This window comes from Nannospalax galili, unplaced genomic scaffold (genome assembly GCF_000622305.1).
Source record: "Nannospalax galili isolate Female #2095 unplaced genomic scaffold, S.galili_v1.0 scaffold867, whole genome shotgun sequence".
In the NCBI taxonomy this organism is placed as follows: domain Eukaryota; kingdom Metazoa; phylum Chordata; class Mammalia; order Rodentia; family Spalacidae; genus Nannospalax; species Nannospalax galili.
Genome location: NW_008355797.1, coordinates 560,279 through 588,053, shown reverse-complemented (window position 1 = coordinate 588,053; position 27,775 = coordinate 560,279). Strand labels below are relative to the sequence as shown.

The following is a 27,775-nucleotide window of genomic DNA, read 5'->3' as shown; positions in this document are numbered from 1 at the left end:
TAGGAGGATAGGATGTTTGAAATTAGCCTGGACTATGAAGTAAGACCCTGTCTCAAAAACAGGAAAAAACTGGGAGTCTCCTACCCAGAACAGGTAAGAATTCTATCACCCTACTACTAAGGCTCAAGGGCATCTGCTGCTGGAGTGCGGCTAAGGGGTCAGGAAGAGCCTCAGAAATGTGAGTTCTGTAACTGGTGGTAAATGCTGGAGACCGAGGCCTCGAGGTCAGGGCTGGAGAGAGAAAGGATAATGAACTAAGTTGGAGCGCTGGGCAGCGTGGGGTCTCCTCCAGAGACCTGTGAGATCTGGTGCCTGTCTCCCTGGTCAGTGTCGTATCTTGATGCTCTCCCATCACTCAGCCTGAGCTGCACACAGAAAGAGTCCAGCCAGGGTTTCTAGTGTGATCCTGTTTCACACCCCCCGCAGCAAAACAAACCAACAAAAACACAACAGTTGTTTTTTCCTAAAGAAAAATCTGATGCCCAGTCATTTCGGTCCTGATTTAGTCATCTGGCACTAACAGCCCTTAATGGCTGCAGAGCTGCCATGCTCACCCACCACCTCCAGGTTTCTCTCTTCTTTCAGCTCTGAGGGTGTAGTTTCTTTTTTTGGTCTTTCTGAGACAGGGTCTCCCTGTAGCCCCAGCTGTCCTGGAACTCACTATGTAGACCAGGCTGGCCTTGAACTCACAGAGATCCGCCTGCCTCTGCCTCCCGAGCGCTGGGATTAAAGGCGTGTGCCATGATGCCCCGTCAAGTGTAGTTTCTTAACCCTTGTCTCCCCTGGTCTCTTCTCAAGAAACATTCCCCGGGCTGGAGAGACGGCTCAGCGGTTACGAGCACTGACTGCTCTTGCAGAGGACCAGGTTCGATTCCCAGCACCCACATGGCGGCTATGAACTGTCCTTAACTCCAGTTCCAGGGGAATCTGAAGCCCTCTTCTGACCTCCAAGGCATTGCATGACATGGGTGCACTCACATACATGCAGGTAATACACTCATACACATAAAATAAAAATGATAAAATATAAATAAATATAATAAAAAATATTTCCTTGGGTCAGCACCTACATTTACATTTTATTTTTGCATACTTGCGAAGTACTCTACGGGGCAGAAAACAGGTCCCTAGAGCCAGAGAGGAGAAAAGCATTGTCTTTCCCCACATGAGCACACGTTTCTCAAGGAAACAGTGTCACTGTTTGAGGTCCAGGCTAGTCCTGAACTTAATGTGCCACTGTCAGCTGCATTCTGGGCCAAGTGGCCTTTCAGAACCCATTTGACATTTTCCCCTCGTTGGGAAAAATGTTATTTTGCTTCCAAACAGCCATGTTATATACATGAACCCTTTAAATAACCAGACTAGAATTGGGAACTGCTTCTATAGAAGTATTTAGGTAATGCTGAGTGGGAGCATGAAGGGATCAGAACAGAGTGGGCTTGCTTAGAAGTTTCCAAGAAGCTTCTGAAGCAAAGAAAGAAAACCTGCCAGAGTCTGACAAACCTGGGTTAAAATCCCAGCTCTGCTACTTCCTGGCTTGAGCCTAACATCCCCTTTCTCATAAGAAAAACAAAACACACTACAAAGAAGAATGTAATTTGGGGCCTTTGGTTACAGCTCAGTTGGTAGAGTGCTTGCCTAGCATGCACCAGGCCCTGGGTCCTATCCCTAGTAGATATGGTGGCTCATACCTATAATCCCAGCTCACAGGAGGCAGAGGCAGGAGGATCAGAAGTTCAAGGTCATCCTTCAGCCAGCCTGGGCCATATAAGACCAAAAACCAAAACCAAAAATAAAACCCCTGAAAAAACAACCAAACAAAAAGCCATGTAATTTGTATCTCACAGAGCTGTGGAGGGGATCAGGGGAGAGGGTCTGCACGATTTAGGTGATGGAATGTTTTCCAAAATGGGTTATTTCCTTACCACCTGAGGTAAAAGCACCCAAGACCTAGGAAGTCGTTGAAGCTCCATCTGGTTTTCACGGCGTGGAGGCTTGAACTTAGTAAAGTGATCTCTCAGCCTTTAAACAGAAACCCCAGAAGATGGAGAACAAAAGGGGGTTCCCAGGAGAGGCAGGGAGACAGAGGAGCGTGGGGCCTGAGTGTCCTCAGGGACCAGAGCCTCAGAACAGGTGTGTGTCTGTTAACTACTGCTGTCCTGCATCCCCTCAGTTGTGTGTAAAGGAGTCTGTCACTCTCCCAGACTCCATAACTCAGCTTTTTGCAGTTCCAGGCCTTATCTCTTAGCTGTCTGCCCTCTGGCCTCTTCTCTTTGTTTACCAACTTGGCTAGCTTTCTCCTCTGGGAACAAAGGAGGTGTTCAGTTCTGGGTAGTACTGGGCTCCAGCCCCTCCACCCAACCTCCTCCTTTCCCTTTCCAGGAGGGTTACTGCCTCAGGCAGAAGACCCCTTCTTGGCTCTCAGAGGCCTCTTCCCACACTTCTAGGGAGAGGGGAGAATGAAATTGCTAGTTAGCACCCATCTTTTTCTCATCGTTTGGCCCCCACCTCTGTCTCCAATGAGGCCCCTGAAGCTTCACTTGTCTAGGCTGGAGACAGCTCCTCTTCCCATTGTCTGGCCAGGATTTGGAAGCTCTGGTTTCCATAGCAACCCCTGGGCATTTAATTAAGGGAGGAGGCCTTCATCTCTTCTAGGCTGGGCAGTTCCAAATCTCAGCCTGAAAAGGACACCATGAGGGGGCGAGGAAAGAGTGCTTTCCTCCAGAATAGCACAGTCAGACTTCTCCCCAGAGTCCACTGTGGCTTTCCTGGCCCACTCCCTCCCACCTGCCACTCCTATCCCCATTTCACCCCAGCTGGGGCGACCTCTCACACCTACCTGGGCAAAGCCTTGCCCCAAGAGAGTAGAGGTTACTAGGGGTGGCAGGCATGGTGTAAGCCCCTGCCCAAGTACACTGCACTTTGTTTACTGGATTATGGGGTTGAAGTAAAGGTGTGCGATAATTTAACATGGCCCTGCTATTCAGGTCCTTCATGTGGAATGTGGAATGAGCTTAGGGGCCTTTGACACCCCTCTCCAAGTTAAATATAACATGTATCTAAGTTCGTTATCATTTTTCCCTGGGTACTGGGAAAAATTTCATCAGACCCTCAAAATGGATTGTGATCTTGGCAAGGTTCCTAGTGCTGCCATTGGCCAGCTGAAAGACCTTAGGCAAGCTTTTTAACCTGTCTGTGCCTCCGTGTCAGCTGTAAAGTGGGAACAATGTTACTTCACAAGATTGTTGACATTTGGTGAGCACTTAGTAAGTGGCTGTTGTGCCACAAGAATGGGCTAAATGGAGGACTGCGCATTATCCATCCCCTGCCTGCCACCCAGAGGTGACAGGTCTGTCCTGGCATTCACCTCTCCCCCCTCAGTCCTTCTCTGCCCTGCCCAGGCTGCTGGAAAGAGCTCCTCACTCTGATCGGAAGCTGCAACTTCAAGAGCTTGGTAACATGTCACAGAGTGGAATTTCCAAGTTCAGGTCACTGAGTTATCCCAGTTCCTGAAATTCCTGTCTCAAGTTTCTCAGCTGTTGCTCTGACTGCTTTTCCCCATTTCTGGTTAGGTTAGTTTGTGTGTGTGTGCATTTCCTTTTCTCTGTATTTTTAGACTTTGGAAAAAACAGAGTTCACACAGTAGCACCTTCCTGATTTTTTGCTTCTCAGGCGTGGGTGTTGGGGCATTTCTCCCCTGACCAATCTTCAGCCTGCCGCCCCTATCGCACATTATTGCTTTCTGTTGAAAAATTCCTGGGTTTATGAGGATGTGGTAGTGCAGACCTGTAACCACAGCACTCAGGAAGTGGAGGCAGGAGGGTCAGCCCAGGGTTGTCCTCAGCTACATAGTGAATTCCATGCCAGCTTGGGATTCATGAGATCTCTGCTCAACAACAGCAACAACACACACACACACACACACAAGAAAGAAAAGAAAAATTCCTGTCTTCTGCCCCCCGCCGTCCCTTCTCTCCCATCCATCAACGCTGCGGTATTTCGATATGGTGAACTGCTTACTTCTCGGTCTTATGTCACTTCTGTGTCATTATCTTGTTCCCCTCCTACAAGCTCCCCTCACTGTGGCATTTGTCTCCCTTCAGAAAAGACAACTCTATCTTTATCGTCCTCGGCTTGCCTATGCTACCAGTATCCTGATTCAAAGGGAGTGCTATGCAGTGGAATGAACTGAGGACCTCTCCGTTGTAGTCAGGTGTTATCATCAATAAAATACTACTGAAGGCATAGAGTTAAAGCCAGGTTGAAGTGGGGTATCCAAGGAGAGCTCTCAGCCCAGTTTTTCAGTGGCAAGGGACTTGAAAATGAAGCGTTCACCCCGAGTCTCAGGGTCGTCAGGACACAAGTTATTTCTCAGCGTTCTTGGTCAACTCAGTTCAAACCTCAGGAGAGGACAGGAGAGGAAGAGGGAGAGTGGGTGTGGTGTGGAATGGGCTGAGAGCCTTGGGAGGGCACAAGAGGGAGATTTCCACTCTCCAACCTGGAGGAAGCTGGATGAGCGAAGGAGAACCTCTTCAGGGCTGAGGATGCAGCTCAGATGGTAGAGTGAAGGCCTGGATGCTACCCCAATAACCTGTACGTGGTATGAACTCCTGTAATCCTAGTACTTAGGAAGTGAAGGCAGGAACACCAGAAGTTTAAGGTCATCCTTGGCTACATAATGAGTTTGAGGACAGCCTGGGATACATGAAAAGAAAAGAGGAAAGGAAAAAGGAAAGGACTCTTAAGAAGAATAACAGAGTTGGGTGCTGGGGGTAGCTCAGTTGACAAAGTGTTTGCAGGCACAAGGATCCAAGTTTGATCTCCAGCACTGATGTAAAGCAGTTGTGTGCACACAGTCATAGAATACAAAATGAAACAAATCAAAACAGAGTTCAGGGCACTCTGTAACAATTCTATTTCCTCTGCTTCAGGGAGGAGGAGTGTTGGGGTTGGGGACACAGGCTGGCCACCAGAACAATGCCCCAGTTGTGGATATAACCCTGGTTTTAGAAAACCAAAGTTTTTACTGAGGAAATAGAGGCACCCACATTGGGGTTTGTCTAAGGTCACAGGTTAGTGCTGAACCTAAACTTGGCCCTCAGTCTGCTGAAGGAGAGTCTTCCATCCTTATAGTGTACTTGGGCCCGGGCCCTCGAGGTCAGGGGGGATGGGAGCCAACAGGAGCCAACTGGAGAGTCCCAGTTGCTTCAGACTCTCAATCCCCTGGAAGGTTTCTTGGAGCCATGCTGGAAACATTAGGTGATTCAGTTAATATAATCCTCATCTGAGACATAAGAAAATTTTCAGAGAAGGTGAGTGATTTCTCCAAAATCACATGACTAGTAGCTGGGAAGGACAGGATTCAAACTGGACATGGAGCTGGCACTGAGGCTCTCGGACCCTGTTGCCCTGCTAGTGTCAGCATCAGAGTCTGAACTGGATCTGCCTGCCTCCCAAGTGGCACATGTCAGAAGTTTGGTATCACCTCTTCCAAATCCTCAGAGGACTGAGGACTGAGGGACAACACAGGCAGAGCGTGTCTGCCAGCGTAGTTCTCTTTATTGTGTCACACCGCCTCCTATTCAGCCCATCCATTATTTGTTCTCTGCCTGAGTTTAGCAAGGCCCTTCCTCAGTCTCTCAGCTGATGCACAGAATTGTGGGTAACTAGCCTGACCTCTTTGTCCAGTACACTGTGTTGACCCTGGCTATCACATGTCCTGGGAAACTGGACTGATGTGGAGCGGGAGGGATTCTCTGGCACTGTCCAGTCTTCCAGACCGTGGAAGAGAGTGCTGAGGTGCAAGGACAGGAAGAGTCTAGTAAGGAAGGCCCATTTCTTCACTCTTCCAAATCCCTGGGCTCCTCTTAGGTTCTGAGTAGTGTTCTGGACATAATACGAATTAGGGTCCTGTCCCCGTGGAGTTCACCTAATCACAGTGGGGACAGAAACATAATCAGTAGGGCCAGCAAGATGCCTCATTTGGTAAAGGTGCCTGCTGCCAAGCCTGATGACCTGAGTTTGAGCCTGGAACCCACATAGTGAAGGAGAGAACTCCCCAAAGTAGTGCTCCGACCAACAAATGAACATCAAGGCACATGTGCACCCACACACATACACAAATAAAACAGCCAGGCATGGTGGCGCACACCTTTAATCCCAGCACTTGGGAGGCAGAGGCAGGTGGATCTCTGTGAGTTCAAGGCCAGCGTGGTCTACATAGTGAGTTCCAGGCCAGCTGGGGCTACAGGGAGACCCTGTCCCAAAAAGACCAAATAAATAAATAAAAAACATTTTTTAAATATCAACAGAAAAAAGGTAAACAAAAAATGTAAACCAGAAATGGAAGAGAAGAATCAGGTGGCTGTTTTCGTCTGTGTGACCTGTGGGCAGGTGATGCTAACCTGAGCGCTAAAGGTACCAATTAGAACAACTAAGGAAAAGGGCATTCCTAGTGGAATGGGCAGCCAGTGAAAATGTCCTGAGTACGCCTGATTGTCAGAACGTGGGGCGGGGACTCAACCTAGGGTATCCTGACAGAACTTTTTATGAAGTAAAAAGAGAAAACATCAGAGTGTCCATAAGGCGTGATGGCACACACCTTTAGTCCTAGCAGTTGGACACAGAGGCAGGCAGATCTCTGTGAGTTCATGGCCAGCTTGGTCTACACAGTTGAGACTCTGTCTCAACAAAGCAAACAAACAAACAAACAAAACAAAACAAAACAGAGTGCTTTGCACTTAGTAAACATTTCAGGACACTGTAGGAGACTGACACAGACAGAAAGATCCATCCCGCTGTCTACATCGGCATATATATGGCTTATTGTTTGCATTGCAATTCAACTGGCTTATGGTTCCTATCCTGGGATGATAGCTCCATCAGGAGAGTGCTTGCTTTGCAAGCATGAGAACCTGAGTTTGATCCCCCAGAACCCATTTACCAAAAACCAGGTGCAAAGACAGAGACAGGTGGATTCCTGAGGCTCTTTGGCCAGCCAAGCCTACATGGTAAACTTCAGGCCAAGGAGATACTGTCCAAAAAATCAGGTATAGAGTGACTGAGGAGCAACAGCTGACCTCCACATACATGTGCACACAAGTACAACTGCACACAGACACACACACACAACCCGTCCCCCCAACAAATAACATGTATTACCTGCCTGAGACTAGTTTGAAAGCCATTATGGAGGAATTGAAAAAAAAAAGTTCCACAACACAATTTATAAACATCTGGGTGATGGATAGACTAATTACCTAATCGTTTCATGTTGTACACATGTATAGAGATGTCACACCATCCCCCATAAATATAGTCTTGGCTAAGCCCTGGAGTGGAAGCAAAAGAAGACAGGAAACCCATATGCTGTGGCCTTGCCAGCTCCACAAGTGCCCGGTCCATGATGACCGCTGTTGAGCTTCCTTCACCTGCCTTCTACCTCTGTGTCCACGCCCACCCAGCAGCCCAGCTTCAGTCAGGGCAGGATACAGGCTTCTTCATGACCACTCTCTTCAGTGCCTCCCTGTTTCTGCTCCAGCCCTACCCTCAACCATTTCTGTACTTTCTAATTCTTGGTCCTCAACTGGCTTCCTTTCTTCTTCTTCTTCTTCCACTTCTCCTCCTCTGTCCCCTCCCTTCCTTCCTCCTTCCTTCCTTCCTCCCTCCCTCCCTCCCTCCTTCCCTCCTTCCTTCCCTCCCTCCCTCTTTCCTTCCCTCCCTCCCTCCTTCACTTCTCCCTCCCTCTCTCCCTCTCTCTCTCCCTCCTTCCTTTTCTGTTGCCACATTTACCGTCTAGGATGGTACTGACACTTTTACTTAATGTTTCCCCAGATTGCTAGAAAAAATTTCTTTCTTTCTCTTTCTTTCTTTCTTTCTTTCTTTCTTCCTTCCTTCCTTCCTTCCTCCTTTCTTTTCTTCCTTCTTTCTTTTTCTGGCACTAGGAATTGAACTTGCACATGCTAACTCTACCACTAAGGTGTATCCTCAGCACTTTTTTTTAGACTTACTTATTTTTATTTTATGTGTATGAGTGTTATGCCTGCCTGTGTATAAGTGCATCAGTGTCATGCAGTGCCCCTGGAGGACAGAAGAGGGCGTCGGATCCCCTGGAACTGGAGTTACAGATGGTTGTTAGCTGCCATGTGGGTGCTGGGATTCCTCTGTAGGAGCAGCCAGTATTCTTAACCACTGAGCCATCTCCCAGCCCTGCATCCTCAGCACTTTTAAAAAGGCCTAGACAGGCCTTCAACTCACTTTATAGGCCAGGCTGGCTTTGAACTTTGATTTTACCTCAGCTTTCCGAGTGACTGGGATTATAAGCACAAGCCATCACATCCAGTTCTTATATTTTTGTCTTTTCTCCTCCTATGCTACCTTTATTCACGCACACACACACACACACACACACACACACCCCACACACGAATGCATGGACACACTACATACAGTGACCCTTTTCCTTAGGCCTCCATCTCTTGCTTCCAAGCCATCTCGTTCATCTAGACTCTAGTCTAAACCATTCTCTGTACTCTGGCCACTGCTCAGCATCCTAAACTTGTTTCACACCGTAGCTCAGTGCTATTTCTCTCACGATGTTTTCCTGGGAGAGTCTTCTCTTGCCATTGTTTTCCCCTCCTGCTCTCTCGGAAGATGTAAGCAACACGCCCAGCTCCCAGGATAGGAACAGAGTTGTTTCGGAGGAGAGGGTCAGTCCCTGGCAGCCAGGAACTGGATGGGACGTCTCAGCAATGCTTTGGATTTCTTCTGTTGAAGATAAGACATTTCACACAATACCACTACCAGGCACAGCCACTCTATGACGGTGTAAGATGAAAAAAAGACCTCGCCATAGTCATATCTGAACAAAGGCAAAAATAAAACGTGTTTGAACCACAAAACTAACCAAACCGCCATCCTAGCTAGTTTTGCGTGGATGCCGCCTCTCCACCAGCCATAGCTTTGCTCTGCTTCTTTCTGTTCCACTTTCTAACAGAATTCCCTCCAGAGCAAAGTCCCACTGCCTTGATTTCTCCCTCAAAATAATCAAAATTAACTCCAAACACTGGCTGTGCCTCATTTTGTGTGTGTGTATTTATTGAAAGGACTCAATAGACCCAAGTTTGCTCATCTTACAGGTGTCTACCAGCTGCCCTTGGCTGGAAGACATTCACAGTCCACAGGGTGGGTGGCCATGCGTATATTTCCTTAGGCAGGAAACGCCTGTGTCTTTGCAGTTGAAACGCCCTTTGTGGTATTTAAGCAGCAGATTTTCCTTTCCAATTATGTTCCCAGGCAAACCACTCCACTCCTCAACCTGCGTTGTCTGCCCCTGGTACATCCAGATCTTCCCTCCCTTGTCCTGTACCGGAATTGAAGCCCAGGATCCCCTAACCAGGTCTGCCGTCCCCAACACGCGAATATTCCTGTGTTCATCTAATTACCCACCAGGGTGCCTGCATACTTGTTCTTTGAACTGTAAGTTCTCTGAAGGCAAAGACCTCAGAGATCAGAAGTTACAACTTCCCACCATAGAATTCAGCACCTGAATCATATTAAGGGAGGAGGAGAATGGGCCTGGCCTGCCAGGTACCTGGGAGACAGTGAGGGCAAAGGTGCCTGCAGGCTCTCTGCATGAGTCCCGAGGGCAGAGGAAGCACTGGGCTTGTGTACTCTCTGGTAAAGTCAGGTGAATTTAAATTTGTTGCTGCCCTGAGCATCTTTGTGTATTACAATACTGTCCTAGAATGGGAACTTATCAGAGTAATTAGAACCCAAAAAAGATAACGAAATTTCAGTTCTAAGCTTTGAGCACATGGCAAACAGACACACACACACACACCACACACACACACACACACACACACACACAAACACGAACGCACTCATGGTAGAAGATATTATCCAGGTTGAGTTTTAAACTGTTCTCCTTGATCCTTGAGGTTTGTCCCTAGGAGGTCAGTAGGGACGGGATGGTCTCCACTATGTGCATCCATTCTGATATAACTGGAGTAGTTGTTTTCCATCTTTGTGTTTTAGGATTCTGCATAAGATTCAGTTCGTAAAAAATTTAGCTTGTAAGTGACACTGTTGGAGATACAATCAGCAAAATCCAGAATGCTCTAGAACAAGCCTGGTTTCTTCAAAAAATAGGTTGCAGGCTGGTGAGATGGCTTAGCAGGTAAAGGAGCTGGCCACCAGGCTTAATCTGAGTTCAGTCCCCCAGACTGATATGGTGGAAGGAGAGAACTAACCCCTGTTAGTTGTCCTCTGACATCTACACTTGAGCTGTGGCACGTGCACCTCACCTCCAAATATATAAAAAAAGGTAATGGTTTTGTTTTGTTTTTACTTTTTGAGACAAGATCTCTCTGTAGCCCCAGCTGGCCTGAAACTCACTATGTAGACGGGTCTGGCCTTGATCTCACAGAGGAGATCTGCCTGCCACTGCCTCCCAAGTGCTGGGATTAAAGACGTGCACCATGGAGCCCAGTGTAATAGATCTTTTACAATTTAAAAATAGTTTCAAGTTAAAAATAAAAGGTAATAGGATCTATAAAATAAAAGCCTGTGCGCAGGTGTGGTGGCACATGTCTGTGATCCCAACACCCTGATCCTGAGCAGAGGGTGCAGGAGGAGCAGGAGTTCAAGGTCAATCTGCTTGTTTCATGGGTTTAAAAAAATTTTTTTTGAGACACAGTCTCATTGTGTAGCCCTGACTGAACTGAAGGTCACTATGTAGACCAGGCTGGCCTTAAACTCAGAGAGATCTCCCTGCCTCTGCCTCCTGAGTATAATTCCTTGTCTTCTTGAATGCTGGGATGACAGACTTGCACCATCATACCCAGTTTATGCCCTGTTTATGCAGTGCTGGGAACTGAACCTAGGACCCTGTGGAGCCTAGGCAAGCACTCTACCAACTAAGCTACATCCTCCAGCTCTTGTTGTTGTTGTTATTATTGTTATTGTTATTATTATTATTATTATTATTATTGGTCTTTTTGAGACAGGGTCTCCCTGTAGTCACAACTGGCCTGGATTTGCTAATGGAGACCAGGATGGCCTTGAACTCACAGAGATCTGCCTGCCTCTGCTTCCCAAGTGCTGGATTTAAAGGTGTGCCCTACCATGCTTGGCTTTTATTTCTTTAACATTTTTATTAAATTTTATTTAGTTTGTGTGCACACACACATGCCATGGCAAACGTGGAAGTCAGAGGGCAGTTTGCAGAAGTCAGTTCTTTGCTTTCACCATGTGGGTCTTGGGGATCAAATCAGTTCATCAGGCTTGGCAGCAAGTTCTTTTACCCGCTGAGCTATCTTGCTGGTCCCAAATCTATTTTCCATGTCATTGGATTTGTCTATTCTGAAGTTGTTTCATGTAAATGGAATGTATGATATGTTGTGTTTTGTAACTAACTGGCTTCTTTCACCTTGGCATAATGCTTTCAAGTACAGCATTGTTTTAAATGTTCTTAGTCTTGGGACTGGAGAGATGGCTCAGCGGTTAAGAGCACTGACTGCTCTTGCAGAGGACCCAGGTTCGATTTCCACCACCCACATGGCGGCTATGAACTGTCCTTAACTCCAGATTTCAGGCGAATCTGGAGCCCTCTTCTGACCTCCGCAGCATTGCACAACACGGGTGCCCTCACATACATGCAGACAATACACTCATACACATAAAATAAAGATAATAAATAAAAAATATTTAAAAAATGTTCTTGGTCTTAACAGAGAATAGCTATCTTATAAATGTATTGTTCTGGTTACAGAGCCTTAAATAAAGACACTTTGAAGAGGTTTAAACAAAAATGGGAACTGATGGGCTGGTGAGATGGATCAGTGGGTAAACATATTTTCCATCAAACCTAATGACCTGAGTTCAATCCCAGAGACCCACAGGGTGGAAGGAAAGAACTGACTCCTGCACGTTTTTCTCTGACCTTCACACATGCACCAGGGCATGAGCATGCACACACACATACACACATGTGCACATTCAATAAATAATATGGAATTTTTTTAGAGCTAGGAGCTGGACCGTGGAGCTCCACTAGATGGTGGCGCACACCTGTAATCTAAGTGACACTTAGGAGTCTGAGGCAGGAAGATTGCTGGGAATTTGAGGCCAACTTGGACTACATTGAGACCCTGGCTCAACAAAACAAAACAAAAACAAAAATGAAAGTTGGGGAAGGAGACCTAACTATGAAAACAAAAGTCTAAAGCCGGCGTGGTGGCGCACGTCTGTTGTCCCAGCACTCGGGAGGCAGAGGCAGGCGGATCCCTGTGAGTTCAAGGCCAGCCTGGTCTACATAGTGAGTTCCAGGCCAGCTGGGGCTACAGGGAGACCCTGCTTCAAAAAGACGAAAAAAAAAAAGTCTAATTTAGAAATAGAGTCCTACAGTCCTACAGGCTCCTGGGACCTTGTTCATATGACCCTATAGCAATGGTGCCATCATATACAAGAACTATGCAAACTCAAGCAAACAAAACCTCAGCACAGAACTGTGGAAATGGGCAGCAGGACTCAATCTTAGTTGAAGAATTATTAGCAGCTGATTACCACTGGGTGAGACAGAGTTGATCTTAAAGGGAGGGACTCAAGATAGGCTGACTGGACCTCAGTGGATGAATTTGCACTGAGGGAAGTCTGGGGACACTAACTTGACATGATAAGCCTTAACACAAATGACAAAATGCATGACTTCTGGGGGGGGTGGCTATGGGAGGGGTCCAATGGGGAAGGTGGTATAAAAATGATTAAGGTGTTGTGTATGAAATACACAAAAATTCGATGAAAAATTTACAACAAAACCAAAAACAAAGGGCTAAAAACCCCTTTTCTAGTTAAATTCCAAAACACAGCTTCAAAGCAGAGCTGCCTCTAACACCCAGACCTGCTGAACCTGGACTCTCCTCTTCTGTGTTGTGGTACTCTCCCTCCTGACCTAACACACACACTCAACACATGCAACACCTTCCCTTCTCCACCACAACTCATAAGCATGTGACCCACAAGATATCTTTGGAGTCACATCTTGAGATTCAGTCATGGTGGAGGCTCTATCACAGACCTGCTGCTGACCGGAAATGCAGCCATCCAGGAAGAATCAATGTTGGCACCAGCTCCCAGAATTTCTACCCCAGAGGAGTTTAGGAATGGCAATCTTGTTAAAAGCGTTAAAAGTTTCTTACTGCTTAGTAAGAACAGTTTGTTTGTTTGTTTATTTATTTATTTATTTATTTTTGGTCTTTTTGAGACAGGGTCTCCCTGTAGCCCCAGCTGTCCTGGAACTCACTATGTAGACCAGGCTGGCCTTGAACTCTGAGATCTGCCTGCCTCTGCCTCCTGAGTGCTGGGATTAAAGGTGTGCACCACCACGCCCCGCAGTAAGAACGGTTTTACTTTACTTGTACTGAATGCTTATTTGGAGTGGCTAGTGAAGGGTGTGTGTGTGTGTGTGTGTGTGTGTGTGTGTGCGTGTGCCTGTGTAGGCTGGTAAAGAACATGGTTGAGAAGGCTAACATGGTTAAGGGTTAAGAAGATATATGGAGACTCTAGATACTTCTATAGAACTGTATCCAAATGAGACAGAAGGTCGGGAACAGCAGATATGGAAGAAGGTCAAGCTGAAAGGACTCCAGGTTGAAACAGTCTTACAGCTGTTCTGGAACTCTCCCAAAACACACTATGGGAAGCTCAGAGAAGCTATCAGGAGGCTGAAAAGGGGAAAAGAGAGGACAAATTCTATAAACAGGAGGCTGAGGATGAGGCATGGGGAAAGATAAGGTGAAGAAACTTCTGGACAGCCTGGGAGAAGAGGGTACCCAGCTAAAAGTAAACTCTGGGTAACCTCTTCTGCCCTGGAGTTTCCCTCAGGTGACTCTATCCCTTGAAGTGGTGGGTATGAGATGAGCAAAAGGCAGTACATCCCAAGGCCCCAGAGCCCACCACCAAGTAGCCCGGACTTAGAAACCACAGGGTAGACTAGAGAGACATTGGTTAGGTTACATTCTCAAAATAACTTCCACTTTCTGTCTACTGCGAGCTGAGTCTAGGGAATCTTACACTTAGAGGTCGTTCCCATTGAGTCTGGGAAAGGCTTTTAAGTACCCCAAATCACAGGGAAATGTCCTTGGGTGGGGCAGCAATCACTGTGACTTAAGAGTAAAGCTCTCAGAGAGTAAGACCCAAGGCATACTGCAGAAATGCTGGGCTTCTCAAGATGAAGGATCCTAGAGACAGCCCTGAGCCAGGGGTAGTAGCTGCTGCCTATAATCCCAGACTTGGAAGGCTGAGGCAGGAGGATTGTGTCTAGCTTGAGATTAGCCAACACAGTGAATTCTAATGTGAGACCCTGTCTCACAAATAAACCAAACCAACAAAATAAGAGAGAGAGAGAGAGAGAGAGAGAGAGAGAGAAGAGGAGGAAGAGGAGGAAGAAGAGGAGGAAGAGGAAGGATAGGGGAGGGGAGGAGAGGAGAGAAAAGGAAAAGATCCTGGGTTGCCAAGTTTGCCCCAAATTGGTCCCTAGCTTCCTGGAGGCCTTATTGGGCTGCTTTGGTTGCCAGAGAGTCAGGAACTTGTGTGAGCTGTACCCAACCATAGTTCTGCTGAGTAGCGGGGTCCTGGAGCATGCAGCAGTGCTAAGGGCCAGGGCCAGGACACAGCTTTGTAGTTTGGCCCATCTTAGATTGGCCTCCAGTTTCTAATCCCATAGGTCCAGGCCCAGTCTTCCAGGCTGGATTTTCAAGAGGTGACACACATTAGTACGTTGGTGCTAGACGTGCACCTGATTCATCCGGGAAACTGAACACAGGCCATGGAACAAAACACCTTTCCAAGCTCCTGGTAGGCTGGAGCCAGAAGCTCCCTGGCTAACAGGAAGTAAAGAGCAACTTTGATATCATCCAGTGTCCTAGTCCCACTTGCTGGACTTCCTCATTCTTTTTCTCAGTGGGTCTGTGGGTAAGAAGCTGTGTTTTGTTTTGCTGATTTGTGTTAGTGAAGGTGATTCTAGACAAAGGGACTTGGGCTTTAAAAGGAGGGACCTCAGGAGCTGATATTAAGAGGTGCCAGAGTGGACTGGTTGGATAGGAACTATACAGAATTAAAGAGTCAGAGTTCTGTATGCCGGGTGGGGTGGCGCATGCCTTTAATCCCAGCACTGGAGAGGCAGAGACAGGCGGATCTCTGTGAGTTCAAGGCCAGCCTGGTCTACATAGTGAGTTCCAGGACAGCTGGGGCTACAGGGAGACCCTGTCTCAAAAAAAAAAAGACAAAAAAAAAAAAAAAAGTCAGAGTTCTCTAGGGCCACTTCCTCCCCACAGGTGTCACCTGTCCACAGTTAGGCAGGTCTTGCTGTCCTCCTGAGACAGGCCCTACAACTCCAGCTGGACCTCACTTTCTGGTTCCATGTTTATGGGCTTTGATACCAACACATGGACATTCCAGATCTCTTAGCTTTGCTTCAAGTCGTCTCCCCACTTTCTAACACAAACACAAAACAGCGTGGGATTCCCCTTCCAGGAGGAAGCGACGGTGCCGCTTTAACGGTAAGGGAAGGGCGGAAGAGGGCGCTGACTCAGAGCCTCCTGCTATTGGCTGCTGGAGGGGATCCCACCTTGGGGATTGGCCTCGGCAGAGGCCTCCTCCTCTAGTGATTGGCTCAGCCTGGGAGATATATCGAGGCCGGGCCGGCCTCCGCCTCAGTTGGAAGGAGGCGAGGAGCCCGACTCTGACCCGCGTGCTAGACTCCTGGCACGACCTACTTCCCCGGAATCTGTGTCCAAGTCCTGCGGAGGCTGCAGCCATGAAGGAGAGACGGGCGCCCCAGCCAGTGGTGGTCAGATGTAAGCTCGTCCTGGTGGGGGATGTGCAGTGTGGGAAGACGGCGATGTTACAGGTGCTAGCGAAGGACTGCTATCCCGAGGTAAGCTGCCAGGCGCCGTGCCCGGGTCGGGTCCCACCTGCCCAGGAGAGCCGGCTCCTCCACCCCCAGGTCGCCCCAGCAGCCTTCTCCCTGGAGGACTGCCCTGCCTCGTTTCCCCTGAGACCTGTCCCACTTCTGCCGCTCCTCACCTCTTTACCCATCAAGTCCCCTCCCACTTTCCTTCATCCCTGGAGCCGGCCCTCCACAGAGGGACCGGGGGGGGGGCACAGGAGAGTTTGGGCTTTCTTTTGACGCAATACCTGCCTGCCCTTCAGCCCCTCCTCAAGGGTTCTACGAGGGTGGCCCCAGGCAGGTTCTGCTGTCCCTTTCTGCTGTTCACCCTGTGCCAAGGGATTTGAGGGCAGAAGACGGAGGTTAAAAATGGCTTGTGGCTCTGAAATTAGGACACAGGTCTAAGGAGAAGAAAATGTGCATGTATTTGTCTCTGACCAGCAGGATGTGGGGACTTGTTCCCTGGCTGGGAAGCAAAGTACCCGCGTCTGCCTCTACAGTCCCTTCCTGTCGCACACCATCCCTCCTGCCCCATGCATCCCCTCCTCTGGCAGTATCACCTGACACTAGTGTTTCAGAGAGTGGGTGAGTGGCTTGTGCTGCCAACACTGGGTGGGTTTCTGAGGGCACGGGTGCTAGGTGTGAATGCTCCCTCTCTCCACAGACCTATGTGCCTACCGTGTTTGAGAATTACGCAGCCTGTTTGGAGACAGAGGAGCAGAGAGTGGAGCTTAGTCTCTGGGATACCTCAGGTAAGAGTGTGGCCCCAAATGCCCCATCCCACCTCCACTGGCCAGCTACAGCCGGTGTTTGGGTGGTTTTTTTTGTTTTGTTTTGTTTTTTTTTTTAGAAAAAAAATTTCCCCCTTTGAGGAGAAGGGTACTTAACAGGAAACTAAAAGAAGGAATCTAGAGTCTTTGGTTGGGGAAATCAACTCTTTTGGATGGTCAGGGAAGCAGTGAGTGAAGAAGGCTGGCATAGTGAGGTGAAGGGACCCATGAGTACTGTTGGGGTGCAGCAGGCAGGCCTCCCCCCTTTACACACACACACTGCTGTCTGCCTGCCGCAACTCAGCTGTGCTCGTCACACGCTGCGGCTCAGGGAGGTTTTGGAGGGTAGGGGAGATAGCAAATATAGGGCATGGTCACATTGGCGCTAGTGTCCGGCAGGGTGCTTTTAGGGCTGGTTCTTACTGTGTCTGCTGGTACTGGGGTGAGGGAGAAGATGCTCTGTCTTGAAAATGTAGAAAGCAGTGTTTTCCCTGCTCTCGGCCCAAAGCCCTCAGAGCTCAGCTCTCTTCCGCTTTAATTCTGAACCCTCCCCACTATCTCTTTATCCTAGTCTCTCTCTCTCTCTCTCTCTCTCTCTCTCTCTCTCTCTCTCTCTCTAACAGTCTGGCTCAGACATAATTAAGGAGTAAAAGCCAGCAATAGGAGAAAGAAAATAAAATTCATTCTTTGAAAAAAAAATGCATATTCAGGCTGAGTTTAAAGAGGACCATAAATCACCAGGGGTTTCCTGCGTGTGTAATAAATATACTATCCTACTCCAAAAAGCTGTTGTTCCCGCGCTCTAATTTTGAGGTCTAAAAAGATTGGGGTTAGGGGATGGGTAAACAAAAAACAATACTTACTCTTGCTCTCCGCACAACAAAAATTCTTCACGCTCCGTATGCTTTCCTCCGTTGCAGTTCCAGGGGTTGGGAGGCAGGGATCTGGTTCCCTTGACTGTGCTATGCTGCTTGAATGCAGCGTGGCTGCGTGATGTGTGGTTTTTCCTCTGCTGTACCCTCCCACCTCCCAACCGTCCCTGAATATTGCTGCAGCTCATCTCTTTTCATTACCACCATCCCCAGTCCCCTTCCCCGCGATCTCCCTTACCCCCCAGCCCCCTTCCCTGCTGCTTCCCCCTCCTCAAACAGCCCTTGAATCTCCAGCCCAGATAATGGAAATCAGCTAGTGTGGTCTCTCTACCCCAGGTCACGCCCCTAACTCCTAATTTCCAGGAGCATAAAGGCTACCATCCCTTTTTCAAATTAGATTCCCATAAGGATGGAGGAAATGGCAGTGATGCGTGGGATGGAGCCTCCCTACGTTTGGGTTGAACCTGTTTGCCTTGTTCACTTGCTGGTTTTAGAGGAGGGGGATTGCTTGGAGCCAAAATGGAGACCTCTTCCCTTCCCCCTTCCCTGGTACCGCAGCGCTCCCCTGTCCAAACCCCCACCTCACCTCAGAAAGGGATTGGGACGGATTGCTGAAGGAGCAGGCAGCTAGCCCAACTCCCCCTTACTTTTTTTTTTAACGACCGACATCCCACCCCAGCTTGGATTCCCCCCAGTTTCCATGGTGATTGCAATACAGAGAGAGGGGCTGCTTGCTATTCTGAGCACGGATTGTCTGGGTTCCAAATCTGCTACGGCTCCTTCCTCAGGGTGGGGTGGGGGGCAGCAGAACTCCTAGTACTCACCCCATCAGACCCTGGGTCTGAACTGCCTTCTCCTGCTCCAAGAATCCCTCCTCTAGCCTCTAAGTCCCCAGCTATCCGGGTCACTGTCTTTGAGATGGCCTCCTTGGGAGCTGAGGGTTGGGGCCCACATCTTCCTTTGCCCTTTCAGTGTAAACTGACTTGGGTGGGTAGAGGAATAGAGTACCGAACCCGCGATGCGCTCCCTCTTCTGCCAGCCTCCTGGAATTCTGACCCTGAGGTAAAGAATCAGGGCAGCTAGTTATGTAACAGGCAGGGTTATTTCTTCACTGGGAGACCCTAGAGCAGGAGGCTGGAGCAGAGGTTGGGCAGCAGGCAGGCTTATGAGAAGGGAGCCTTATCAAGCCCTGGCCTCCCCATCAGTACTGGCAGCTTTTTCTGGGACTCTGAAAATGAGTAGCTCTTCAGTTAAGCCCACAGCAGGAAACCGAGACAGATCAGATTGTACTCTATCCCCCCCCCTTTTTTTTGGTCTTTTTGAGACAGGGTCTCCCTGTAGCCCCAGCTGTCCTGCAACTCACTATGTAGACCAGGCTGTCCTTGAACTCACAGAGATTCACCTGCCTCTGCCTCCCGAGTGCTGGGATTAAAGGCGTGTGCCACCACACCGGGCTCTCTTTAAAATTTTTTCCTTCTTTCCCCTTTTTAGGACCAAGGGAAATGATATTCCCAAATAGCCTTCTGGCAGGTGCTCAGGTTCCAAGTTTCTATGCTGTAGTACCGTACCCTGGGAGATAGCTTGATATTAAGGGATCAAGAATTGCATTCCCAGGGATCCCTGGGCTTAGGCTCACCATCAGCTCTTCTTTCCTTATACCAGGGTCTCCTTACTACGACAATGTCCGTCCACTCTGCTACAGTGACTCAGACGCAGTCTTGCTATGCTTTGATATCAGTCGCCCGGAGACTGTGGATAGTGCACTCAAGAAGGTAAGGGTAAACTGGGCATGATGGGAGGCTGAAGCAGGAGGATCTCAAGTTCAAGTTCAGGATTGTAACCAGTTCAGGATTAGACTAGGCAACTTAACCGTCTCCAAATAAAAATTAAAAATAGAGCTGTGGTTTTAGTTCAGTTGGTAGAGTGCTTGCCTAGCATAAGCAAGGCCTTGGGTTCAACACCTAGGAAAAAAAGGTTAGGTAAAATAAACTACAGTTTCTAACCCAGAACGAGAAGAATCTTGAGAGCCTTGTCCTCCAAACCTCTATCTAGTAGCAAGAACCTGAGACCATGGAAAAGCAGAGTTTTGCCCGAGGCCTCACGATAAGCTACAGCTCTAGGTTGAACATAGGCTTCCTTCCTCTGCCTTCTGTCCTGTCTCTAGTCTATGTTCCCTTCCGGGCAGAGGCCTAGCCAGGGAGGGTGCTGCGGCAGACTCAGGAAGCAAAGGGCTCAGCATCAGGGAACCTTCTGGTGATGTTTTGATGATCAGGAATGAGGCCTTTTGGAAACAGCTTCTGTAGACTGTGATTCCAGGCCTACTGAGTCAAGCAGGTCAGAGCTGAACAGCTGGTGGGAAATGCCTGGGTCTGCCTACAGGAAAAACTGCAGGAAATGCTATGAAATAGCCCAGCTTCCTAGAAGACTCACATCATGTCCTTCCCTTGGGGAGAGATTGCTTGGCTTCTCTCCTGGCATTCTGGGTTTGTGAGGTCCTTTGACTGGGGTAAGAAGGCAGACCTTTGTCTTCTCTGTGTGGCAGGGAACGGGAAGAGACTTGCCTTGTGCTGTTGACTGAAGGAACAGGCTCCTGGGTCAGCACACCAGTGTCACCAATAGCCTCATGGGCAGGAAGATGATGTAATTAGTGCAGCAGAGATGCTGTGACTCAGAGGGAGGACTGGGATGTGATAATCTCGGTGTTGTGCTTGATGTTGCCAACTGGGCTTCTCCTGGTATCTACTTGCCTGCCCCTGACTTTGCTTCTTTTTACCTTCTCTCTTCTTGCTCTGGCCATCAGTGGAGAACAGAAATCCTAGATTATTGTCCCAGCACTCGTGTTTTGCTTATTGGCTGCAAGACTGATCTGCGAACAGACCTGAGCACTTTAATGGAGCTGTCCCACCAGAAACAGGCACCCATCTCCTATGAGCAGGTTTGTGTGTGTGTGTGTGTGTGTGTGTGTGTGTGTGTGTATACTTCTGTGTGATAGAGGATGGTGTAGAGAAGGCTATGGCAGAGGGCTTGAAATATGACTCTTAAGCTCTTCTTCTATGGCAAGAGAAAATTCTTGCTATATAAGGGCGGGGGTTGTCTGTAGTAAACTTGTCACCTAGAAGGGAGTTATCTATCTATAACAAACTTCTCACCTAGGTCTGGGTAATAGGTACCTGCTTACCCAGATTCATGTTACAGATTAGCCAGTGAGCCCCTCCTGCGTGTGTCTGCATTTCTAAGTTTTTTTTTAAATAGATCATTTGCATTAGAATCATTAAAGATGCTTGTTAGAGCCAGATATAGTCTGTAATTCCAGAACTCAGGAGGTAGAGGCAGAAGGATCCAAGTTTAAGGCCAACCTGGGCTACATGATGAAGACCCAGTCTCAAAAAACCAAAACCAAATGAAAACAGAACAAAATAAATGTTTGTCACAATTTTGAGTTCCAGGCTTCATGCCTATAAAATAACTCGGGGAGAAAGATATGGAGATTTGTATTTTTATAACAAAAGCTAAGGATAATTTTAAAAATTATTTATTTGGGAAAGAGAGTGCATACCACAGCCTGTGTGGATGTCAGAGGACAACTTATGGGAGTTGGTTCTTTCTTTCTACTATGTGGGTTCTGGGGATTAAACTCAGGTTGTCAGCCTTGGAGGAAAAGCCTTTGCTCGCTGAGCCATCTTACTAGCCCCAAGGATAATTTTTTATGCACACAGAAGTATAAGAATCATGTCTGGGGATTGGAGAGATGACTCAGTGGTTAAGAGCACTGGTTGTTCTTGCAGAAGACCTGGGTTTGAATCTCAGCACCCACATGGCAGCTAACAACTGTTCGCAACTCCAGTCCCAGGGGATCCGACAGCCTCTTCTGACCTTCAAGGGCATTGCATGACATGGGTGTACTTACCTACATGCAGGCAATACACACATAAAATAAAATAAAATAAAGAATTGTGTCTGTTAAGCCATGGTTTCTCCTTAAAGTCACTTGGGAGAGCTCTTAAAAAATACAAATGTCAAAATAGAAGATAAAACAAAACAAAAATAAAAACAAACAAACAAACACGAATGTCAGTGCACTGGTGAGATGGTTTAGTAGGTAAAGGTGTTTACTATCAAGTTTGATAACCTAAGTTCAATCTCTGGGACCCACAAGGGTTGAGTGAACTCCCACAGGTTGTCCTGTCAGCCACATATGCACTGTGGCACTCATGCCCACACAGACACAGAGACACCGAGATACAGACACACACACACACAATAAACAAATAAATGTAAAAACAAAAACAAAAACTAGTGTCAGGGCTGGGGTGGAGCTCAGTGGTAATGTGCATGGTTAGAGACCTGGGTTCAGTCACCAGCACTGAAAGAACCTAACGCTCATGCCCTGTCCCCAGAAATCCTGCTCTGTGGGATTCCAGGTGATTCTCACATTCAGTCAGACTTCACCTGTGTGAATAACTGGCAAAGGGCGGTCGTAGGAGACTGGCAACTGGGTGCCATCCTGAATAGCCCTGAGGAGTGACACTTGGAATGCCACAGTGTTTCCTAGCCAAGTTGGACCACTGCATTAATGATCTCAACCCTCCCATAGGGCTGTGCAATAGCCAAGCAGCTGGGTGCAGAAATCTACCTGGAGGGCTCAGCTTTCACTTCAGAGAAGAGTATCCACAGCATCTTCCGGATGGCATCCATGGTGTGTCTGAACAAGCCCAGCTCAGTGCCCCCGAAGAGCCCTGTCCGAAGCCTCTCCAAGAGACTACTCCACCTTCCCAGTCGCTCTGAACTCATCTCTTCTACCTTCAAGAAGGAAAAGGCCAAAAGCTGTTCCATTATGTGAAGTGGGAGTCAGAGGGGGGAAGACAGCCCCCCACTTCCTCCCTTGGGGTGCAGAGGCATGGGGAGAGGGAGGATGAGACAGTTTAAGACACTGGACATGAGATTTGCAGATGGCCACAGTGAGTGCTTAGAAGGAGACAAGAATGGGTTGAAGAAGGAGCCAGGCCTGGCACGAGGACCTGACATTAAGCAAGAACCATCACACCCCAAGCCAGGCCCTAGGCTGTAGAGGGGGTGCCCCGGTGTACCCCCCATTGCAGAGGAAGGAAGGGTGTGGGGGGTTGGGGGCATGCTGGCCTCATGGGCTTGGGGGCCTCCAGGAGCCTCCCTCACTTTCAGCATCATGCCTCTTCCACGCAGCGTTCCCATGCAGGCCGGGGGATGGGAGGGGTCTCTGATCCCTTCTTTTCCCCTTTAAGAAGTCATAGAGGACTGGAGAATGGGAAAGCCCAGAGGCAGCTCGCTTGGGAGCTTAGCCCAGGTGCTTCATAACTGAACCCAGGAGGGCAGGGGCCTATCAGAGCTAATAAGGAAACCTCATCTTTGCATAGCCCATGTGTCATGGAGAGGTGATGTCATACATTCACATGCTTCTCACTTAAGTCCCCAGGGTCCAAGGAAGGAGCCCTAGACCCCCTTCTCTTGCAGAATGTGGGGGTGGTGGTGCTTCAGGGGCAGGACTGGGTGGGGGGGTCACCAGACTTTTCCTGCCCTTAGGGCGGTACAGTTGGCATTTGTTTTATAGATTCTTGTCTTTGGAATTGGGGGGAGGGGGGAGTGTTTCAATCTGTTATATGTTCTGTGTTTAAAGAAGAAAACCTATTTATTAATGAAAATATGACATATATAAAGAAGTTGGCTGTTTTGTTGTTGTTTGTTTTTTAATTAAATCTCATTTTATTGTATTATTGGGGGCGGGGGTTGGGAGAGGGTTTCCCTGTAGTCCTAGCTAGCCTGGAATTCTCTATGTAGACCAGAACCTGGGTCTTCTGCAAGAGCAGCCAGTGCTCTTAACTGCTGAGCCACCTCTTCAGACCCATATGGTTTCTGTTTTCTTGGTAACTGGTGAGGGAAAAGCTGTCTTGGCTGCCTTTCTGTGAGTTACAGAGTGGCTGTCTTCATGGTTCCTAGGACCTGGTTTTTCCCATCCCCTGCCACAGAAGACCACCTTAGTCCTAGGGCAGGCCTTCGGTACCTCAAAACACTGACACTATGACCAGGAGAATGGCTTTTTGTACAGGACTGTCCTATGCAGTGTATGATGCTCAGTAGCATCCCTGGCATCTAGAAGGTTCTAGATGACAACAGTAGGCTCCAGCCAAAACTGTCTCCAGATATTGCTGAATGTCCCCTGGACAAAATCACTTCCTATTGAGGACCATTGCCCTAGAGGGTCTGGAGGTGAGAGAAAGCTTGAACGAAGAAGAAAATCAAGTTGCTAAGTTGTCCCACTTCTTCTAGGAGTTGCACAGACTAGGCCAAAGCACAGTTAAAGATCCTGAGGTTCCCAGCTCTGAGTTCAAGGAGTCACTGAACTTCTAACTCTAGTGTCTGTTGATGGTAGCTCAGGAATCTTAATTAACCTTCTTAGTGACTCATAGTCCTTTTCTTCCAAGTTTCCCAGAATAGTGTTGGAAATGAAAAGTTACTATGGCTGGGTATGGTGGTACACACCTGTAATTTAAGCACTTGGAGACTGAGGCAGGAGAATCATGAATTCCAGGCCAGCCTGGGCTACATAATGAATTTCAGAGCAGCCTGGGCTATGACATAGCAAGACCCTGTCTCAAAAAGAAAAAAAGTTACTATGTATCAAATTTAACCTCATAAATGATACTAGCTACCAGAGCACTTTCTAGTTATTTAGGTTATTTATTCTTGGTGTCCTTTTGAGGCACTACTTACTTCCTTACACAGGCAGGGAGATTCAGAGAGATTTATGTGCCTAAGGTCATATACCTAGGACGTGTAAAATAGATACGAAGCCAGGAAATCTGGCACTAGAGGGTTTTTTTTTTGGTGTTTTTTTTTTGTTTGTTTGTTTGAGATGTGGTCTTATACTGTAGCCCATGCTAGCCTGGTACTCAAAGAAATTCTGTTTGAGTGCTGAGATTAAAGGTGTAGACCAGGCTGGCCTTGAACTCACAAGAGCTCTGCCTGCCCTTGCCTCCCAAATGCTGGGATTAAAGATATGTACCACCAAGCCCAGCCTTTATTTTGTTTTTGTTTTTTTAAGACAAAGTCTCCCGTAGTGTCCCAACTGGCCTGGAACTCACTATGTAGACTAGGCTGGCCTCCATCTCACAGAGATCTACTTGGTTCTGCCTCCTGAGTGCTGGGATTAAAGTGCTGGCTCTTCTTGGTTTGATATGGGGCCTCGTGCAGCCCAGGCTGGCCTCAAACTTGCTATATAGCTGAGGCTGACCCTGCTGCCTCCACAGGTTTCTTTCTTCCTTTTTTTTAAATTTTAGAAGACTCTTGTTGAATTGCCCAGGATGGACTTAAACTCTGGGCTAAAATGATCCTCCAATCTCAGTCAGTTTCTTAAGTAATGGGGGAGCTACAGGCACTTGCACTGTACATGCAATATAATGTGTTTTTGGCAGGGAGGAGAGTTAGGGTTGAGACTGGGTCCCATGTAGCCCAGACTGGCTTCAAACTCAGTATACAGCTAAGGATGACTTTGAACTCATGATCCTCTTACCTTCACCTCACTCCTGCTGGGATTCCAGGCATGTATCACCACACCTGGAGGAATATGCACTTTTAGCTGCCATGCTAGTTCACCCTATAAGGCAAGGTACGTTACTGCTTCTGGTTTATAAGTGAGGAAAGAGAAAAGCCAGAGATGCCATAGGACATGCAGAAGATCACAATGATAGTAAGTAATTGGATCAGTATTCAAACCAAGTCTCACTGTTAACTATATTACATGGACCCTTACTGCTAACTAGCTAAATAGTAGACTATGATCCTTACTAAATATAGTCTTGCGGACTGGGGAGATGGCTTAGTGCGTAAAGCGCTTGCCCTTCAAGCCTGAGGATCTGATATCAGATCTCTGGACCCACGTGAAGCTGGATGTGCTACATGTCTGCTACATCTATAATGCCAGTGCTCTTATAACAAGATGGGAGGTGGAGACAATCATGTGGAGGGCAAGGACTGATACCACAGGTCATCCTCTAACCTCCACATGAGGAGCAGCCATGTCCTGCACACACAAACACACTGTGAACATACACATATACATAGAACGATAGTCTTTATGTCTTCAATTCTAAGAATAAATGTTTGTGAGAGAAGTAAAAGAGTAAAATAGGGCTGGAAAGATGGATCAACAGTTAAGAGCACTGGCTGTTCTTGCAGAAGACCCAGGTTCAAATCCCAGCACCCACATGGTGACTAATAACCATCTGCAATCTCAGTTTCAAGGGATGAGACACAACATCCTCTTCCAACCTCCGTGAGCATTGCATGACACAGGTGCACTTACATTCATGCAGGCATTACCCTACACATAAAATAAATAAATAAATAAATTTTTTTTAAAAAGAAGAGTAAAATAAGCAAGTTCCTTGCAGCTCAGTGTCTTCTATGTGTCATGAGAGGTAGGCAGAAGTACCAGGGAGCTTTCACTATGAGCTGGGTCAAGCTTTGTACCTTTTAAGATTTATTTTATGGGCTGGAGAGATGGCTCAGTGGTTAAGAGCACTGACTGCTCTTGCAGAGGACCTGGATTCTATTCCCAGCACCCACATGGTGGCTATGAACTGTCCTTAACTCCAGTTCCAAGGGAATCCAAAGCCCTCTTCTGACCTCCACGGCATTGCACGATATGGGTGCACTCACATACATGCAGGCAATACACTCATACACATAAAATAAAAATAATAAATAAATAATTTAAAAAAGATTTATTTTATTTTTAATTATGTGCATGTGTGTATGCTTCTGTGTGGATATGTGCACGTGAGTACAGGTGCCTCTGGAGGCCAGAAGAGGGTGTCAGAACTCCTGGAACTGGGGTTACAGGCAATGGTGAGCCACCATGTGGGTGGGGGGGAGCCCAGCTTGTGTCTTCTGCAAGAGTAATATGGGCTGTAGACTTCTGAGTCATCTTTGGACACACATATGCCACAACCCATGAGGAGGTCAGAGGACAACTCTTGGAGTTGGTTCTCTCCTACCTTTACATGGATTCTGGAGATCAAATCCAGGTCCCCAGGCTTGCACAGCAAGCACTTTGCCCATGAGTTATCACTGGCCCTTCCTACCCTTTCTTCCATTTTTGTTTTCTTTTTTCTTTTTTAATTTCATTATGTAGCCCTGGCCGACCGTAGACCAGGCTGGCCTTGAACTCACAGAGATCCTCCTGCCTCTGCCTCCCCAGGGCTGGGACCCCTAAAGGTGTGTGCCATCACACCCAGCTTCAGTTTGCTCCTCTTTAAGACAATAGAGATAGTATCCTGAAAATGTGAGAAAAGTATGGATTCTAAAATCAAATGGACCAGAAGAATTCAGGCCCCGTTCTGTTAACTATGTGGTCTTTAAAGGCATATTCTAGGCCACAATCTCCTTATAAATAAAGTCAAGACAATATCCATCTCATACTGTTATGACAACTAAGTAAGATAAAGCAATATAGGCTAAGTGATCAGCACAGAGTTAGGCACTTTAAAGATTTCTCAATAAATAACAGCAGGTTTTAAAGGCTCCCACCCATCTTTGGTGGTTCTTAGATAGGGTTCCAGTCTGTGAGCGGAGAGCCCTCTAGTGTTCACTGTATGAATTACCAAGTAGATGTCAGACTTCTTACTGAGAAATTGCAAAGTCAATGGTTACAGGAATTCTAAGAGTGTTAAATGTGGTCTCAGGATTACACTGAGCCACTGTCCATGACGCTGAGTTTTGGATAAGGGTGTATTCTGAGGCCCTGCTTGAGAACTGAGAGTATGTGTAGAGTGAAAAACCGGCCCTACAGCCATGTGGGATTAAAAGAAAGTTGAAGAATGCCAGGCGTGGTGGCGCACAGCTTCATTCCCAGCACTTGGGGGGCAGGGGCAGAAGCAGGCGGATCTCTGTGAGTTCAAGGCCAGCCTGGTCTACATAATGAGGTCCAGGCCAGCTGGGGCTACAGGTGACCCTGTCTCATAAAGACCAAACCAAACAAAACGAAGCAAAAAACCAAAACACAAACCTGATGATAGGACCGTATTGAGGAAGTAGTAGATCCAGTTAAAGAGAAACCATCCAAGTAGTTACAATTTGTTTTGGTGGGTGGTGATGGTGCTGGTGGTGGAATTTGAACCAAAGAGAAGCATGTGGTCATATGGCTGGCGGCG

The 27,775-nt window shown here is 47.6% G+C and overlaps 1 protein-coding gene across 1 annotated transcript; it reads left to right on the top strand.

Annotated features, from left to right (window-relative positions):
- Window positions 1–15,705: 15,705 nt before the first annotated feature.
- Window positions 15,706–23,284, top strand: Rnd1 (Rho family GTPase 1). The gene is made up of 5 exons (XM_008853664.2): window positions 15,706–15,937; window positions 16,614–16,701; window positions 19,254–19,363; window positions 20,392–20,526; window positions 22,186–23,284. Exons 1-5 carry the CDS (start codon window positions 15,818–15,820, stop codon window positions 22,429–22,431), a joined length of 699 nt encoding a protein of 232 aa, XP_008851886.1. The 5' UTR covers window positions 15,706–15,817; the 3' UTR covers window positions 22,432–23,284.
- Window positions 23,285–27,775: the final 4,491 nt, after the last annotated feature.

Excerpts from the sequence above, each read along its gene's own strand:
- Rnd1 (XM_008853664.2), top strand. The coding sequence starts at position 15,818 with ATGAAGGAGAGACGGGCGCCCCAGCCAGTGGTGGTCAGATGTAAGCTC. Across the intron at positions 15,938-16,613 it reads CGAAGGACTGCTATCCCGAG|ACCTATGTGCCTACCGTGTT; the intron begins GTAAGCTGCCAG and ends CTCTCTCCACAG. Across the intron at positions 20,527-22,185 it reads CACCCATCTCCTATGAGCAG|GGCTGTGCAATAGCCAAGCA; the intron begins GTTTGTGTGTGT and ends ACCCTCCCATAG.